This window comes from Aphelocoma coerulescens, chromosome 9 (assembly GCF_041296385.1).
Source record: "Aphelocoma coerulescens isolate FSJ_1873_10779 chromosome 9, UR_Acoe_1.0, whole genome shotgun sequence".
Lineage (NCBI taxonomy): Eukaryota > Metazoa > Chordata > Aves > Passeriformes > Corvidae > Aphelocoma > Aphelocoma coerulescens.
The window spans coordinates 17767310-17785097 of NC_091023.1; the positions used below are offsets into that span (position 1 = coordinate 17767310).

Consider the following 17788-nt stretch of genomic DNA (forward strand, 5'->3'; position numbering starts at 1 on the left):
AAGGACAGCCGGTGACACGGTCCCACGTGTCCTCCCCGGGTTACGTCCTCCTTCCTGCACCCCAGGCAGGACAGGGGGTACTAGAGGTACGGAGGGGGATCCCCGGGGGCAGCCGGTGCTCAGCAGTGCGGGGGTGCAGTGCCCTCGCACGGGGCGACCCGTTCACCCAGGGCTGGGCTGGCACAGAGAGCGGGGACCCCCCGCCCCGGACACCCCCCGCCTCCCCTTTCCCCGCCTTGTCCGCCCGGCCGCTCCCGGCCCGCTGCCCGCCTTTGAAACCGCCGGCGGGGCTCCCACGCCCAGCCCGGGCCCCCCGCGCCCGCAGCCGCCGGTGCGTTCCCACCCGCCCGGGGCCCGCAGGAGGGACGGTGGCGCGGCCGGGGCTTGGCGTGAAAATGATCAAGGGCCGCGGGCAGCGCCGGAGCGCAGCGCCCGTCTGATGCTGCCCGCCCGGAGGCCCCGTCGAACAAAGGCGGCATTGAGGCCCCGGCTGCACCCCCCCCGCGCCCCCCGCCCCGAGCTGGCATCTTGGCGCGACATTAATGAACTCGCCTGTTTGTGCTCCCCCGGCCCCTCTCTCCTCCCACCGCCCGGGGGGCACCGTATATATCCATCCCTCCTCGCCTGCCTCGGGCATTTCGGGGGCTCCCCCCGCCTGCCCCCCTTTGCCCGCCCGGGGATGGAGCGAGGAGGGAAGAGGACACGGGGCGCTCTTCTCGGGATCTGCCTGGTCCCACCCGTGCTTTTGCTGCCGCTGCTGCAGCTGGTGGGGGGAGCTCCCCTGGGCCAGGGGCTGTACCCCATGCCGGCCAGCATCCTGCAAGGTCAGTGGGGCACAGGGGCGGGGGCGTCTTTGCGGGAGAGTTTGGCTGCAGATGGGGTGGCTGCAGGAGACAGGACCCTTGGGTTCACTCTCAGGTAGGGAGGCAGCACAAGCAGGATGGCCAGGTCCCTGTCAAAGCCCCCCAGAACCCGAGGCATGCCTGCGCTGCCTGGACTGGGTGTCAAGTGCTGCCACCGGCACTGGGGGACACGGGGGATGCAGGGAGTGCTGTGGTTCGTGCCCTGAGGCCACCAGCACTCCCTCTTGCCCTACTACCTGTGCCAGTCTCAGGGGACACTCTGCCAGGGCATCACCAGCAGGAAGGTGGCTCTGCATGGGTACAGGTGGTCACAGGTAGGGGCACACGGGGGGATGAACACGTAGGGCAGGCACAGGACTGCACACACATGGGCACATGCAGAGACATGAAGACGTGGGCACATGGACCCTGGTACACACAAGTGTGCACTCACATGTGGACACACCTGCCTGGGCTAACACCCTGTTTCCATGTACAATGGGTACACACAGACCTGGGCAAACATCCAGATGTCCATGTGCCAGCCCCAGAAGGGAGGTGACACTGGTGGCTGTCACTCTAGGCAATATCAATGGGTGACAGGCCATGCCCAGCCTGACACCCACCACGGAGCTATCAGGGCACAGGTACCAGGCAGGCTGGGGGCACCCCATGGCTGTGGTGGGGGGCAGTGGTGGGAGCTCTGGGGGTCTGAGCACCCTGTGTGTATCCATCAGCACTGTCAAGCCGGGGGACGCTGGTGCTGGAGGCGGCACTGAGGAGCGCATTGCTGGCACTGGAGCGGGCACTGTCTGAGCAGCAGCGGCAGCGGGGCGCCTGCGGGCTCTGTGCCCCCTGCCTCTTCCCACCCTGCGCCAACATCACCGGCCACTGCCCACGTGAGTCACAACCCCATTACCTCCACTCCCCTGTCCCCAGGAGAGCCTACCCAAACAGACCCCAGGATCCCCAGCCAAACACAGCCCAGGGGTCCTATCCAAACACCATCCCATGCCCAGAAGACCCTAGCAAAACCTGCACCCATGCCTGGAAACTACCCAAATACTTATTTGGATGCCTACAGAAGCGCCACCTCATCCCCCATAAATCCTATCAAAATGACAGCCCAAGATCCTACCCAAACCATACTCATACACACAAGCTTAACCTACAGACTTTCACCAAAACAGTGCCCAGACTCCTGAAATATATCCCTAACTGCTAGAGACCCTGCTCAAGCAGTTCCCACCTTATCTAGATCTTACCCAGTCACCTGGAGCCCTATCCAAAACGTCGCCTGATCCCTTGTGAGTTTTCCAGATATTTACCCAGAAGACCCTATCAAAACATGCTGACTCCACAGCCTATCATGCCCCCTTCCAACCCACCCCAAAGCACAGTCTGGGGTGGCCGGGCAGAGGAGCACAGGGAGGGCACAGTGATGCCCACAGCCCTGCTGTCTTTGCAGCACCAGCCGTGCCCCCCGCCGTGCCCCCCAGCTGCCAGGCCCTGCTGGATGCCCAGGCACTGCCTGAGCTGCCCCAGCGCAACTGGGCACTGAGCCAGGCCTGTGCCCCCTACCAGCGCCTGTGTCCACCTGAGGGGGCCCTGCACACCTGCACCCCGCTCAGCGCCCAGCTCTGCCGCCACCGCCTCCAGGAGTGCCGTGAGTGGGCACCCGCACCCCCCAGCTCCTCCCAGAGATGGGAGACCCTACAATAACAAATGGGGTATCCCCAGGCGACGCTTGGAAGGGATATGGGATGTTGGGGTGACAGACGGTGCTGAGATGGAGTGGGGAGATGGTGGAGGTGCGGGTATGATAGAGTGATGGGGGATCTCTGGTGGGATAGAAGGTTGGGAGAGACGGAGGGATCTGGGAAGAGAATTGGAGATTTGGGGGATGGAGGCATTTGGAGCAATGAGCAAATTGGGCTGGGCTGGGACATTGAGAGGGCGATGGACAATCCTGGGGTGGGAGAAGTGGGCAAGGGGAGATTGGGGACACTGAGTCACTGGGGGTGACGAGCACTCCCTGAGGTGGTACAGGGGTGTTTGTTCGGGATGATGGGGGTCCGGAAGCACTGAATGGAACTGGGGCGATTTGAGGACAATAGGGCTGTGGTGGTGACATCGGGGGGGAGTGTCCCCACGTACCATGACAGCCTGTCCCTGCAGAGATGGTGGCCGCAGCCCCGGGTCCTGACGCAGCAACGGAGGCGGCAACGCCAGGTGAGCCGGGGCGACCCCGCCGTGCCCACGCCACCCCCCCACCACGCCGGCGAGCGCCCCTGGCCCCCGGCTGCCTGCTGGGCCGGGGGGCAGAGGTTAGCGTCGGCAGCTGCCGGGCTGCGGGGTGCCCCCGGCCCTCCGCCCGCTCGCCTCCGTGAGCACGATGAGGCTTGACAGCGCGCCCGACGCGCCCCGTCTCCCGCCACCCCCTCCACCTGCCACGGCCATCCCCGGCCACCCGTGCCCACCTGGGAGACGGGTTGTCCCAGCAGCCGGCCTGCAGGACATCCCCCTCACCCCGACTTTGTCCCCCAGGGAGCTGTGGGCGCCGCGGGGGCCCACAAGTCAACGCCACGGCCCCTCGAGGACGCATCATGGGCGGCAGCGTGGCCCCGCGGGGCGCCTGGCCCTGGCTGGTGTCGGTGCGGCTGCACGGGGAGCTGATGTGCGGAGGGGTGCTGGTGGGGCGCTCCTGGGTCCTCACGGCGGCACACTGCTTTGGCGGGTACAGTGGGGGCACGGCAGTGCGGGGATGATGGCCCTGCAGAGGGGGGCACGGGGTGGTACCGTCACCCCTGTAACTGGCTGCGCCCACCCCGCCAGGAACCGGAACGAGCTGGCGTGGACAGTGGTGGTGGGCGACCACGAGCTGGGCAAGCCGGGAGCGGGCAAGCGGGCAGTGCCTGTCCGGCGCATCCTGCCTCACCCTAAGGTCGGTGGACGTGGGCACCACCCTCGCCTCCCTGCAGATGCCCCAGGGACCCCCACTGACACCCCCCACATCTCCTTCCAGTTTAACCCCAAGACGTTTCATGGGGACCTGGCACTGCTGGAGCTGGCAGTGCCGCTGGCCCCGTCACCCACCGTCAGCCCCGTGTGCCTTCCGAGCGGCCCCGCGGAGCCCAGCCCCGGCACTCCCTGCTACATCGCAGGCTGGGGCTCCCTCTACGAAGGTAAGAGACACCGTGGGGTGTTCCCCTCTTTGCCCTCTCTGGTGCCCAGCCCCAGCGCAACGAGGCAGGGCAGAGGGGTGCAAAAGAGAGGGAGATGTCCGGGCACAGGGGACCCGGTAACGGGTGCCTTGCTTGGCAGAGGGACCAGCAGCCGACGTGGTGATGGAGGCGCAGGTGCCCCTGCTCAGCCAGGAGACGTGCCGGGGTGCCCTGGGCAAGGACCTGCTCACCAGTGCCATGTTCTGTGCTGGGTATTTGTCTGGAGGCATTGACTCCTGCCAGGTAACACCATGACTTAGGGACTGTCAGCGCCCCACTTCAAAAATCCCTCATGGCAGACAGTGCCGGGCACGTACCACAGCCCATCAGCATGGTTGGGGTCCCAGCCCAGCCCAATGCACAGGCATTTCCCCTGCAGGGCGACTCAGGGGGCCCGCTGGCATGCCAGGACCCCACTTCGCATCACTTTGTCCTCTACGGTATCACCTCGTGGGGTGATGGCTGCGGTGAGCGGGGCAAACCAGGAGTCTACACCCGTGTCACTGCCTTCACGGACTGGCTGAGTCTCCAGATGGACCGTGAGTGTCACTGGCTGCACCGCAGGGGGGACAGAGATGCCCAGGGGGTTTTCAGCACTCATGGCAGCACCGGTTCCCTCACAGCTGCGCCTGGCAGCCGAGAACCGAGCTGCTTCGACCTGCTGGCTTTGGCACAGCTGCCCCCTGAGCAGCAATCCCCTGAGCGTGCCCGTCTCTGTGCCTTCTATGCCGAGTCCTGCCGGGCATCTCAGGGCCGGGCCACCTGTGCCCGCCTGGCTGAGGAGACCTGCCATGCCAGGATGAGACGATGTGGTGAGCTGGGGGTCATGCCAGGGCTAGGGTGTGGGGAGGGACCCCATTTCTGGCGTGGGGCCAGGGCCATGTCTCTCCCTGTGTGTCCACAGAGCTGCACTCCTACGCCCAGACCTTGGTGGATCTCCTGCGCCGGGCTGGGGACTTCATCCGAAATCAGTTTGATTTCTCCTTCCTCACCCGCACTCTGCCCCAGCTCCTGGGCAAGATCTACGGGCACTTTTTCCCTCCTCGTGTCCGCAGGGATGCCCCAGGTACTCTCCCAGGCTGGACTGCCCCATGCTCATTTGGGGTCCCATCAGTCTCTCCCATGCTGGTGGTAGGAGAACCAGCAGCCTGGTCTGGCTTCCCAGTGGGGCTCCTCTATCCCTTGTCTCTCCTGCTCTTTTCTTGTCCCTGCAGGCCTGGCTGTGGCAGGGGGCCACTCCAGCCCTACAGCAGTGAGACCCCAGAGACCCCCCAGCAGGTGAGGCATGGTGGGCCACGGGATGAGGGGCTAAAGGGGTTGGGGAGGCGGTCGAGATGCTGGTGGGCACTGACATGCCATTTTGGGAACAGCCGGAAGCATTGGGGTCCTGTTCCTGCTGCAACCAGGGCACCCCCCAGGCATGCCCAGGTAGGGTGCAGAGGGTGGTACTGCCCACCCCCTCTGAGCTTGCCCCATTGTGCTTCCAGGTGGGGGGGCAGGCAGCTGCCCCCCTTTGCAGAGCTCTTTGGGGCAGTGGGACCCCAGTTGCAGGACTGGGTGGAGGCTCTGAGGACCATGGCAGGGGGCAGCCCCCTGTCCTGGCAGCCAACACAGGACAGGGAGCAGCTCCCCGGGGAGACGCAGCTCTTCCTGCAGGTATGTGGGGAGGGACAGGCTGGGGGACCCCCTATCCTCTTGTGACTGTGCTGCCAGGGACCAAACCCCTTCAGTTCCTCTGTATCCCCTCCTGACATCCCTTGGGTCCATTGTCCTCTGTGCAGCCACAGAAGTGGCATCTGTCACTTTGCCACCATAGAGGGGACATCTTACCCTCCCCAGCTGAAACCTGTGCACCCGAGTCCAGCCAGTGCAGAGCCAGCCATGGGTCTGACCCTGCAGCTTAGGATCTGACCCAACACAGCCACAAAGCAGTTGCATGTCACCAGTGCCCTGTCTGACACCAGCACACCTATGCCCTGCACTCTGCCACTATGCACGTAGCTGTGCCCACGGGTGCCCTGTGCGTGCCCCATCACCCATCCTGTCCCCCTCTTCCCTTTGGCAGGGTGAGGATGTGGTGGAGGAGATGGTGGGACAGGGACGAGCCTTCCTCACCCAGCTGCAGGCAGAGTTGGACCTTGGCACCACCCTGGAAGCCATGGAGCCACAATGGGCATCTGGAGAGCTGACAAGGACCCCCATGCCAAGCCGTGAACCCCGTGAGCCTGGAGGGACTGAGGACAATGGGGCAGCAGGGTGTTCACCCACCGGCCGGCTCTGTGCCCAGGCAGTGCCCACTGGGTGTTTTACACTTCTCTCGATGTCAGGGTCTGCACCGAGGGAGAAACGTGAACTGGTGCCCATGGAGCTGCTCAGAGTGGAGGAGGAAGAGGAGGAGGCAGGCGCAGGCAGAGGTAAGCTCCCACAGACCCTATGGGGTGCCACACATCACGGTGGGGACGGTGACAAGCCCAGCCTTGCACCCTTTTCCCAGGGCTGTCCCATTTCAGTGGGACAGCCGTTTGCTATATTCCCCCCTCTGTCCATGCCCCCCTGGTGTCCCCAGAGCAAGGGTGCTCCTCCCTGCGGTGGGCAGCAGCATGGTGCCCCCACGATTGATCCCTAATGTCCCCTCCATGTCTCTCCTGCCCGCCCCCGGGGCTGCAGCCTGCCCTGGCCTCAACGAGTCGGCGGTGCGGGTGGGCGCGGTGCGGGAGCTGTACGCCTGGGTGCTGCGGGTGCCCGAGGCAGACCTGGCCATGACCTTCCAGGAGGTGAGTGCCCCATCTGGCCGCTCCGAGCCACACGCCCTGGCAGCCAGGCAGTGCCATCCCCCAGCCCGCCACTGTCCCACTCTGCCCATGCCTCCCCTGGGACTCACGGTGCTGTCGTCTCCCCACAGATCCTGGTGGACTTGGGCTCCAAAAACACCAAGGGACTGTACCAGGCGCAGGTTCGGGCCACTGTAGGGGGCCGCCCCACGTCCTTCACGGGCCTCGTGGGGCTGGAGAGTGACTCACTGGCCCGCAGCATGCCCGGCCTCATAGCTCTGGCACTCGAAGCACTGAAAACCTAATGGTGCCCCTGGGACAGCGTGCCAGCATGGGGAGAGGGCACGGGGGCAGGTGTCTCTTGTCCTTCAAACACACTCCACTCCCTGTCTCAGGCTCTTCCACCCTTTTGTCCCCAGTTGTACCTCAGTCTCTCTTCCCACCAGCACTTCCTTACTCCCCCAGAGCAATGGGGCCCTGCTGGGTACTCGAAGCATCTCAGCCACGAATCACAGTCCTCCTTTCCCCTGGGACCCCCACCTTGGCATGCGCACTCTCACCCCAGAGGCACCTGAGCTGTTATTTATTTGTACAGAAAAGGTTTATTTTTCAATAAAGAAGGGCTCTATTTTCCAGTAGCTGGCAAATGTGAAGCGAGTGCTGTGCCACACAGTGCTGGCAAAGTGGGTGACAGTGGAGGGACTTTTCAGGGGAGCTATGACATCCCATTGCATCCCCCTTCCCATCACCCCCGTACTCTGAAGTGATACCTCCAGCCTTGGTTCCTGCTGTGCCCACCCTGGCACAGACTCCCTAGCCCCCTCCCCAGGGGTCAGACACCCCTCCTGCCCACGCAGCACCCACAGCACAGCACTGGTGCTCACCCCGGTGACACCCCATTAGAGACCCACATGAAACCTCCCAATGCACGGGCTGAGCATGCCCTGGGTCTGTGGTCAGTGGTGGGTGCCACCCCTGTGCTTGAGCATCAGTGGGGACCCTGCCATGGGGACCCTGCCACTCCGAGCAGCATCACAGGGACTGCTGAACAGCAGGGAAGGGACAACTCTTCCCCATGCCCAGCAGTGCCTGTGCTGGGGTGCCCAGGCTCAGCGTGATGGGCTGGCACCTGTGGGGCCGGCAAGGCCAGCTGTGCCTGCCCATCTCCCCTTCCCTGCACGTGGGGGTGCCGGAAGAGAGGGGTTGGAGCAGCTCTCTGGTGCCGGTACCCTTCCCCCTCAGCACCTGGCACCATCCATCTCCCACTCCCTCCGGCAGCCGGACATCCGTTCAGCCAGGCCAGGCGGGGAAGCAGCCAGGGCCTGGCACGGCGTGAGGGCACCGCAGGCACCGCATGGGGAACCTGCTGCAGCAGCTGGCCCTGCTTGGGGCACTGATGCTGTCGGGTGAGCAGGGTCTGGGTCATGGGGTGCCCTGTTGCTCTGCTGCATGGGGTGCCCATGGGGTTATGGGCCCCCTCGATGGGCTTAGTGGGGGAGGATGGTGGCAGGGTCCAAACTGGACACAGGGTCCCCAGGGCTGGGGGTATTACCTGACAGAATCCGCTCACTGCTTGTCCCTTGTGCTTCTTTCCTGTCTGTGCCATCCAGAGCCATGTCCCTGCCCGGGCTATGTGCTGTCAGTGCAGTGTCATTGTATCCGTGTGTCCCTGTAAGCGCCTGTCTGTGCCAAATCTATGACCACGTGTCCCTGCACACACCAGGTCCATGTCCACGAGTCCATGTGTGTTCTGTGTGTACAGCCACCTATGTGCACAGTTTCACCATGTCTGTATCCAAATGTCTCATGTCTGTGTCCCTCTCTGTGCTGGGTTTGTATCTGTGTGTCCCTCTGTGTCCGTGCCCACGTTCTTGTCCCATGACCATGTGTGACCATGTGCTCCCACGTGTCTGTCATTCCTGCATGTCCACGTCTGTTCTCCTGTGCAGCACCGACATGCAGTGTCCTGGCTTGTTCCTCTCCCCTCTATTCTTATACCACCCTGCCCTTGCCAAGCATCCCTAGGGGGTGGCACTGGCCCAGTAACCCCTGAGTCCCCTGGTTTGCCTCACCCCACACCCCCCAGGTGGACTCTGCGTGAATCATGAGGAGCGGCTCATCCACCACCTGTTCGATGAGAAGGGCTATGACAAAGAGCTGCGCCCTGTGGTCTCCACTGATGAGGTTGTGGATGTCTACCTGGCCCTCACCCTCTCCAACCTCATCTCACTGGTGAGCCCCAGTGAGCAGGCCCCACTGTGGGGTGCCCCCCAGCCATGCCTCACCCCCAGGGCTGGTTGTGTGGGGCAAGCCCTGAGGCTGCTGTCCCAACCCTGGCCGGTGAGGGTTGGGGGTCCTGGGCTGGGGAGACACCCTGACATCTCACTGCCCCACATTGCTGTTGCAGAAAGAGGTGGACGAGACACTCACCACCAACGTATGGCTCGAGCACGTGAGTAGGGACAGGTGTCACAGCATCGGTTTTGCCACCACGGGGTGGCCCAGCATGGTGAGGGGGTGACCTGAGGGTCCTCCCCTCCAGGGCTGGACCGATTACCGCCTGCAGTGGAACAAGTCTGAGTTTGGGGACATAGAGGTGCTCCGCCTGCCGCCAGACATGCTGTGGCTGCCTGAGATAGTCCTGGAGAACAAGTGAGCTGTGTTTCCATTTCCCCTCCCAAACCTTCTGAACTGCTCCCAGCACATGTTCAGGACTCCCCTGGCCCCTTCTGAGCCCTGCCATCACCTTGTCTCCCTCCCGGCACAGCAATGACGGGCTCTTTGAGGTCGCCTACTACTGCAACGTCCTCATCTACCACACAGGCTACGTCTACTGGCTGCCACCCGCCATCTTCCGCAGCACCTGCCTCATCAATGTCGACTTCTTCCCCTTCGACTGGCAGAACTGCTCCCTCAGATTCAGGTGCCAGGTGGCTGGGTCAGGGCAGCAGGGTGGGCACATCATCCCCTCGAGTGCCTGGTGCTGCCAGTGCCTCCCTTGCTGTTCAGGTGCAGCAAGGTGGGGCTCTGTAGGTGACTTGGTGGCCTAAGTCCATCATGCTGGAGGTCAGGGTGGGTTGGGTGGTGGGTACCCAGCAGCCCCTCACTGCCTGTCCCCCTGTGGTCCAGGTCGCTGGCATACAGTGCCCTGGAGATCAACATGCACTTGAAGACGGACACTGACCCAGACACAGAGAAGTCTTACCCAGTGGAGTGGATCATCATTGACCCTGAAGGCTTCACAGGTAATGCTGGTGCTCTCTGCCATGTTCCATGGCAGTGGGACACTCTGTAAAGGGCAGGGGAGCACTCTGGAGTTGGGGCACACTGCCATGGAGAAACTCCACTACCTGGGGCTTTGGCATCCTGGCACTCATTCCACCTTGGAATGCTATCCACACCCTGGGGGGAAGACTGGTGCTAGTGGACCTGGTGAGGATGGTCATGGCAGGTGTCCCCCATGCTGTGTACTGTCCCCTGTGCCCTGGCAGAGAATGGGGAATGGGAAATCATCCATCGCCCAGCCCGCAAGAACATCTACCCTGACATTCCCCTGGACACCAGCGAGCACCAGGACATCACCTTCTACCTCATCATCAAGCGCAAGCCGCTCTTCTACATCATCAATATCGTCACACCCTGCATCCTCATCGCCTTCATGGTCATCCTCGTCTTCTACCTGCCCGCTGACAGTGAGTGAGCCCTGTGGCATGTGTGCCAGGAATGGGAGTCACATCCATGGGGCACCTCCATGTCCCGCACCTGCACCAGGTCCTGGGGCGCTGCAACACCTCAATGCCCAGCATGAGGACATCCTGTAACTGAAATATCCCCCCATGTAGGACACCATCACCCCAGCCAGGCACCCTGGCAGAGGTGCACTTGGGCACAGGATATCCCATGCATGACCCCAGGGTACTCCCATAACAGAAAACCCCTATATGGGGCACTGTATCATGGGACACTGAAAGGGCAACCTTGGCACTGGGGGCTCTGGTAAAGGTACCTGGGGCAAGGTTTGCCCTGAGCTCACCTGTTCTCCAGGTGGTGAGAAGATGACCCTGGTAATCTCAGTGCTTCTGGCCCAGTCTGTCTTCCTTCTGCTGATATCCCAGCGCCTGCCTGCCACTTCCCACGCCATCCCCCTCATCGGCAAGTGAGTCCTGGGCACCGCTGAGTGCAGCAGGGACATTGTGGAGTCCCTTGGTGCCAGATGGCAGCTCTGCCTGCGCCCAGCCCCTGTGGCAATGCCAGCTCCAAGACCATACTCCCTACCAGGTATCTGCTTTTTATCATGCTTCTGGTGACGGCCGTGGTGATCATCTCCGTCGTGGTCCTCAACTTCCACTTCCGCACCCCCAGCACCCACGTCATGTCTGACTGGGTCAAAGAGGTGAGCGGGGTGTGGGCTGGGGTGGGTGCACTGGTGGGTACAAGGGTCGCACTGCGCCCCACAGACGGCATGGGACAGCACAGCCCTGGCATTGCATCTGTGCCACATAGAGTTTGTGGGAAGAAAGTGGGGACAAGGTAGCAACACACTGGGGAGGTAGCCAAGGGACATGACACCCTCTCTTGTGTCCCAGGTCTTCCTGGAGAGCCTGCCCCGGCTGCTGGGCATGACACAACCATCTGAGAGCCCGGTGGGTGCCCCGTGCATCCGGCGCTGCAGCTCGGCTGGCTACATCGCCAAGGCGGAGGAATACTTCAGCATCAAGTCCCGCAGCGAGCTCATGTTCGAGAAGCAGTCGGAGCGGCACGGGCTGACCAGCCGCGTCACCCCTGCCCGTGAGCCACAGCCCCTCCGCAGGGACACAGGGAAGGGTGGTGGCGTTGGGGTCTCCAGGGTTGGCAGCCCTTCTGAGCCCATCTGACCGCCCCCCCTTGTCCCCAGGTTTGGCACCACTGGGCATGGACTCAGGCGAGGAGCAGCCCTACGAGCACATCAAACCCGTCATTGACAATGCCAACTACATTGTCAAGCACATGAGGGACGAAAACAGCTACAATGAGGTGGGACCATGGGCACTGGAGGGCAGGGGGGCTCCCTGTGCCCACTGTGCCCCCACACTGCCTGGCTCCTGGCTCTCTCCACAGGAGATCGACAACTGGAACCGTGTGGCCCGGACCCTGGACCGCCTGTGCTTCTTCCTCATCACCCCCATGCTGGTGGTGGGCACCCTCTGGATCTTCCTCATGGGCATCTACAACCACCCGCCGCCACTGCCCTTTGCCGGAGACCCCTATGACTACCGAGAGGAGAACAAGCGCTTCATCTAGGGGCGTGTGGGGAACCCATGTGCCAGCCTCTCCCCCACCTGTCTTGGTTTGGGAAAATAAAGCTGGGTACTTCTTGCAATGGGGCACTGAACTGGTGGCTGCCCTTGGTGTGTCCCACTGGGCACAATGCCCAACCTGAGCACTGGGGAGGGTGATGTCCACCCAGGGAATGGGTGTTGTTGGGTGTCCTGAGTGTGGCTGACCCCAGCTGTGGCTGGAAGGGGTGATTCTCAGAGGCGGTGTGGTGGTACCAGCCCTGCTACCCCTGTGGGCTGGGCACTTCGGGCAGGATGGGCTGGGGAAGGAGTTGGCCCCCTCAGCATGGCACCATCCCCTGCAGACCCACTGCAGCTGGCAGAGATGCCATCAGTGCCCACATTTCCCCACTGCCACCATGGTCCCCCAGCCAGACCCACAGTGTCCCCCCAGCACACCCCATCCCACAGTGCAAAGCTGGAGGCCCAGAGGCATCTCCTTCCCCAGCTCAGGAGTGGGATGCCAGGGCTCTGGTTTCAGGGGACACAGCTGACGTCCCCCCACCAGCAGTGGCCCAGGACAGCTGTCATATTCTCTCCACTGAGCCAGGAATCTCACCAGACCCCCACCTCCCCTCCCTGTGACCCTCCTACACAGGGGCCAGAAGGATCTGAACCCCCGGGAAGGGCATAATTCCCCAGGCTGATGTAGTGGGACTTGCCTGCCCCTTCCCCACCCTATATTCTGGGGGCAGCCACTGCCATGCCAGGGACAAGATGTGCTGGCAGGGGGGCACCCCTTTCCCATAACCTGTGGGTGCCTGCACACTGCAAGGGGATGCATCCCTTTGTGCAAGGCATGGGGAACCCACGGCACGGAGTTCATTCTGCCCCTCGCCCCAATTCCAACCCCTCCGGCACAAAATGCCAGAGGAGCTTCCCAGCAAACTGGCATCACCCCACCAGCGGGGGAAGTGGGTGGTCACCCGTCCCTCCCGGGTCCCCGTGGCTGTTGGGAACAGCTGACGGTGGCAGGGGACAGCTGTCCTGTCCCAGCGGGCGCTGGGCCCAGAACACGTCGGCGCAGGCAGCCGAGCGGAGCCCCAGCCCTTGCGCCCCACGGCACCGCCATGCGTGGCCACGGCCTCCTCCTCGTCCTCTGCACCCTGGCAGGTAAGATCTGCCCGCCCAGGAGAGGCCTGGGGGGCACCTGCTCCCCCCACCTTTGCACTTGCGGGTTTGTCACCCCTGGGAGTACAGCGCCGGCACCGCCCCACCGGGCTGTCCCTGTGCTGGCAGTCCACTGCCTCCAGGTCCTGCCCTGGAGAGCTCCCCGGGTGAGCTTGGTGAGGGCGTGGTGGGGACACACCCGCTGCTGGCACGGGGGGCACTGACGGGACTGTCAGGATCATGGAGCAGAGCGCACACACCCGCAGGAGCACACGCCTGGGTATCCCCTCCCCATGCACACACCCCTGTGCCTCCCCCCTCAGCGTATCAGGTCTTGGGGACATCAGTGACCTCACTGTCTTCCCCCCGGCGTGTCCCCATTCCGTGTGCCTTCCCAGGTGTGGGCTGCAGGAACCAGGAGGAGAAGCTGCTCCAGGATCTCATGTCCAACTACAATCGGCAACTGCGCCCGGCCCTGCGGGGGGATGAGATCATCGATGTCTCCCTCAAGCTCACCCTCACCAACCTCATCTCCCTGGTGAGAGACCCGCCCAGGTACCCCCAGTGGAACAGAATTTGCCCTCACACGTGGGGCAGAAGGCAGGGCACTTAAAGCCATCTCCTTCCTTCCCTGCCAGAATGAACGGGAGGAGACCCTCACCACCAACGTCTGGATCGAGATGGTGAGACCTCTCCCCTCTAGACAGCATCACACCCGACTATGTTTGCATATCAGGGTGGCACCCCATGGGGGGCTGGCACTGTAACCTGCACCCTCTTTTGTGGGCACCCCAAAATGAGCCCATTTTGTGGGCAGCATAGCACAGGCAGCTCACAATCGCCTTCATCTTGGGGAGCTCCGTGACTCCTCCTCCTTTTTTCTCCTTCTCCCAGCAATGGTCTGATTATCGCTTGCGCTGGGACCCTGAGAAATATGACAACATCCAGCTGCTGCGGGTGCCCTCCACCATGGTCTGGCTGCCCGACATTGTCCTGGAGAATAAGTAGGTGACAGGGCAATGGGGACATGTCCCCACATAGGGCTGGCAGCTGCCTGCCCAGGCATAGTTTGCGGCTGAGCCCATCCTTTTCCCCCCAGCATCGATGGGACGTTCGAAATCACCCTCTACACCAACGTGCTGGTGTCCCCTGATGGCAGCATCTACTGGCTGCCTCCCGCCATCTACCGCAGCGTCTGCGTCATCCACGTCACCTACTTCCCCTTCGACTGGCAGAACTGCACCATGGTCTTCCAGTGAGCATGGGCACCATGGCAGCTCCTCCTGGGACACAGGGATTAGCATGGCATGCCCACCTTGGCCCCTGGGCAGATAAGTGACACCTACCTGTCCCCTGCCACTTGTCAGGAGGCACCATGGGCAAGCCAAGCACCCCAAAGCAGAGCTGGAGGTGGCCAGCATGACTGGTGCCACATTGGCACCCTTTGCCCATCCAGCCTGCTGCATGCCAGCCTGTGCCACCACCTCATCCCTCCCCAGGTCCCAGACGTACAGTGCCAATGAAATCAACCTGCTGCTGACAGTGGAGGAAGGTCAGACCGTGGAGTGGATCTCCATTGACCCGGAGGCTTTCACAGGTAACACTGCAGCCACACCCATGGCACAAGGGGACAGCCAACAGGTCTGCTGCTACACTGGTGGTTGCCAAAAGCAGGGCTGCAGGGACTATTAGCAGCTCCCACCATTACATGGGCACTTAAGTTATTAGTGGAAGCGGGAGTGTGGGAGAGATTTGTTTTTCTAACCCCCCCCCGGCTCCGGGCTCCGGGCTCTCACAGTCTGGCAGCTGCTCCCGGAGAGCACCGCTCCTGCAAGCTTGATTGATGCTGGGAACGTAGCTGTCATGGCCAAACAATGACGTTTTCCATCACATTTTAATTGCATATTGAAGGAACAAAATGCTTTTCGGGCAGTGAGATTTATTTTTTCATTACCGGCCTGAGTTGCGATCTTGACTGGGAAAAAATCTATTGCTCCCACAGAGAGCAGGGGAGAGCAGTGCGCTGTCACCCAGTGTCATGCTTGGCTTCCCTCTGTGGCACCATGGAAATGGGGAGATGGGGGGACCCCCCTGTAGCCCTGGGAGCCCCCAAGGAGTTCAAGGTGCCCCATATGTGCCCAGCTGCCCCATCCAACTTCTTTTGGGGGTGTTTTTGCCAGGCACCATGGCATGTTCCACAGTGCTCATCTCCCTCACGACAGTCTCTAGCACTGTACACAGCCTGGGTGCCCTGTGGGGCCCATGCCAATCACCAGTCCACCCCTTCCTCCCTGGACTGGGAAGCTGGAGCCCCAGTGCCCCTGTGGGGACAGCAGGACTCACCTGGCACCATCACAATGTAGAGAACGGTGAATGGGCCATCAAGCACCGCCCTGCTCGGAAGATCATCAACTCGGAGCACTTCACCCCAGATGACATCCAGTACCAGCAGGTCATCTTCTACCTCATCATCCAGCGCAAGCCGCTCTTCTACATCATCAACATCATTGTGCCCTGTGTCCTCATCTCTGCCATGGCCGTGCTCGTCTACTTCCTGCCTGCTAAAGGTACACTGGGACCATGCCCACTGCGGGCATGGGAATGTGCAAGGGGACAGCAATGCTCCAGGAAGGGCTCCTCATCCCCTCTGTGCTTGGGGACCATCAGTATCATCTCTCACCCACTCCTGTGGTATTTGAATGGGGGGGAGTGTGTAAATTTCCAGGTATCCCATAGTTAAAGCCTCAAGGCAGGACTTGTCTAATTCAGCTTTCGGGTGGGGTTTTTTTTTGCCTTAGGAGGGCAATGCCCACAGCACTGCCCTGTGCCAAACTCTGCCTTTCCCCCTCCTTGGCAGCGGGTGGGCAGAAATGCACTGTCTCCATCAATGTTCTCCTGGCCCAGACTGTCTTCCTCTTCCTCATTGCCCAGAAGGTGCCTGAGACCTCCCAGGCTGTGCCTCTCATTGGAAAGTAAGTGACACACTGGGACCAGGGTGCCAACCCTCTTGTCACACTGTTCCAGCAGGGTTTCAGGTGCTGTAGAGCAGCCAGTGCCCAGGGACAGGACCCGAGTACGGAAATAACCCTCGGCCCAGATGGGGCTGACACAGGGCTGCCACTTGCCCATGTTTCACTGCCCGGCACCAGCTTCCAGCCCACGAGGGCACTGAGAAGGATCTTTCAAGATCATAGCTTGTGACCCAGCAGCCCCACTGAGGCTCTGTGCCCCTTCCCCAGATACCTGACCTTCCTCATGGTGGTGACAGTGGTGATTGTGGTGAATGCTGTCATTGTCCTCAACGTCTCCCTGAGAACGCCCAACACTCATTCCATGTCCCAGAGAGTGCGCCAGGTATCTGCCATCATCCCCCTGCCCTTTATACAGGGGGAATGGGATGGGTATTTGGGGATCAAGGCCATGTCCCTTGCAGAGCAAGGTGGCAGGCATGCCTTCATCTGAGTGAAAGTCCTGGCACAAAGAGAAGGCCCCAGATGTTCCCAATGCCACCAAGGCACTCTCAACTCTGGGGAGCAGCAGGTGCCAACATCCCAATAGCACCATGCTAGTGACACTGTGCCCAGGTGTTCCTGCACCTCCTGCCCCGCTACCTGGGCATGGCCATGCCAGAGGAGACCCCGGGGCCACCGCAAGCCATCCGCAGACGCAGCTCTCTGGGGCTCATGGTGAAAGCTGATGAGTACATGCTCTGGAAAGCCCGGACCGAGCTGCTCTTTGAGAAGCAAAAGGAAAGAGATGGGCTGATGAAAACCGTGCTGGACAAGATTGGTGAGTGACCCCGGGGGGTTGGCACCTCCCTGTGAAGTTGGGCTTTGTGCCAGGGGGCTGAGCGCTTGCTGGTGCCCGCTGTGCTGGCTCTGTTGCTCATAGGACGTGGTCTGGAGAGTGGCAGTACCCAGGACTTCTGCCAGAGCCTGGAGGAGGCAGGTCCTGAGATCCGCGCCTGCGTGGATGCCTGCAACTACATCGCCAATGCCACGCGGGAGCAGAACGACTTCAGCAGCGTGAGTCAGGGCTGGGTGGAGAGGGATCTGTGTGGGGGCCAGTGGGGGCAGCCCTCACCCTTCTTGTGCCACTGGCAGGAGAGTGAAGAGTGGGTGATGGTGGGACAGGTGATCGACCGTGTCTGCTTCTTCATCATGGCCTCTCTCTTTGTGTGTGGCACCATTGGAATCTTCCTCGTGGCGCACTTCAACCAGGCACCCGCCCTGCCCTTTCCTGGGGACCCCAAGCAGTACCTGCCACAGTGATGCTCACAGGTGCCCACTAGCCCAGTGGTGGAGATGGGGGAAGGGGGAACATGGGGTGCTCATGCTGTGCTGAAAGTGGAAATAAAGCCTCCATGTCTTGCAAGCCTCCATGGCATCTCTGCTCCATGCCCACCCGCCTCAGAGGCTGGATGTGCACCCCGTGCAGGCTGGCTACACACCTCTAAGCTGCACAGTCCTGTGAGATGAGACACAGGGAAACTGGAGCAGAGTCAGATGTCTAACGGGCCATGCAGT

The 17788-nt window shown here is 62.0% G+C and overlaps 3 protein-coding genes across 3 annotated transcripts; all 3 read left to right on the forward strand.

Moving 5' to 3' along the window:
* Positions 1–679: 679 nt before the first annotated feature.
* PRSS56 (serine protease 56) lies at positions 680–7440 on the forward strand. The gene is made up of 17 exons (XM_069024798.1): positions 680–824; positions 1580–1741; positions 2311–2508; positions 3021–3074; positions 3390–3579; positions 3678–3786; positions 3868–4027; positions 4167–4309; positions 4446–4605; positions 4690–4878; positions 4971–5132; positions 5281–5344; positions 5554–5722; positions 6132–6285; positions 6394–6480; positions 6734–6840; positions 6969–7440. Exons 1-17 carry the CDS (start codon positions 680–682, stop codon positions 7140–7142), a joined length of 2427 nt encoding a protein of 808 aa, XP_068880899.1. The 3' UTR covers positions 7143–7440.
* Positions 7441–8191: 751 nt separating this feature from the next.
* Positions 8192–12117, forward strand: CHRND (cholinergic receptor nicotinic delta subunit). The gene is made up of 12 exons (XM_069024252.1): positions 8192–8243; positions 8924–9069; positions 9245–9289; positions 9380–9489; positions 9605–9760; positions 9967–10082; positions 10329–10529; positions 10882–10993; positions 11116–11230; positions 11424–11625; positions 11732–11850; positions 11935–12117. Exons 1-12 carry the CDS (start codon positions 8192–8194, stop codon positions 12115–12117), a joined length of 1557 nt encoding a protein of 518 aa, XP_068880353.1.
* Positions 12118–13016: 899 nt separating this feature from the next.
* Positions 13017–17555, forward strand: CHRNG (cholinergic receptor nicotinic gamma subunit). The gene is given in 14 exon segments (XM_069024251.1): positions 13017–13073; positions 13075–13206; positions 13208–13265; positions 13661–13800; positions 13901–13945; positions 14157–14266; positions 14362–14517; positions 14762–14859; positions 15626–15829; positions 16120–16234; positions 16502–16616; positions 16847–17051; positions 17154–17287; positions 17366–17555. Coding segments are annotated over 14 exon segments (1737 nt in total). The 3' UTR covers positions 17534–17555.
* The last annotated feature ends 233 nt before the right edge of the window (positions 17556–17788 follow it).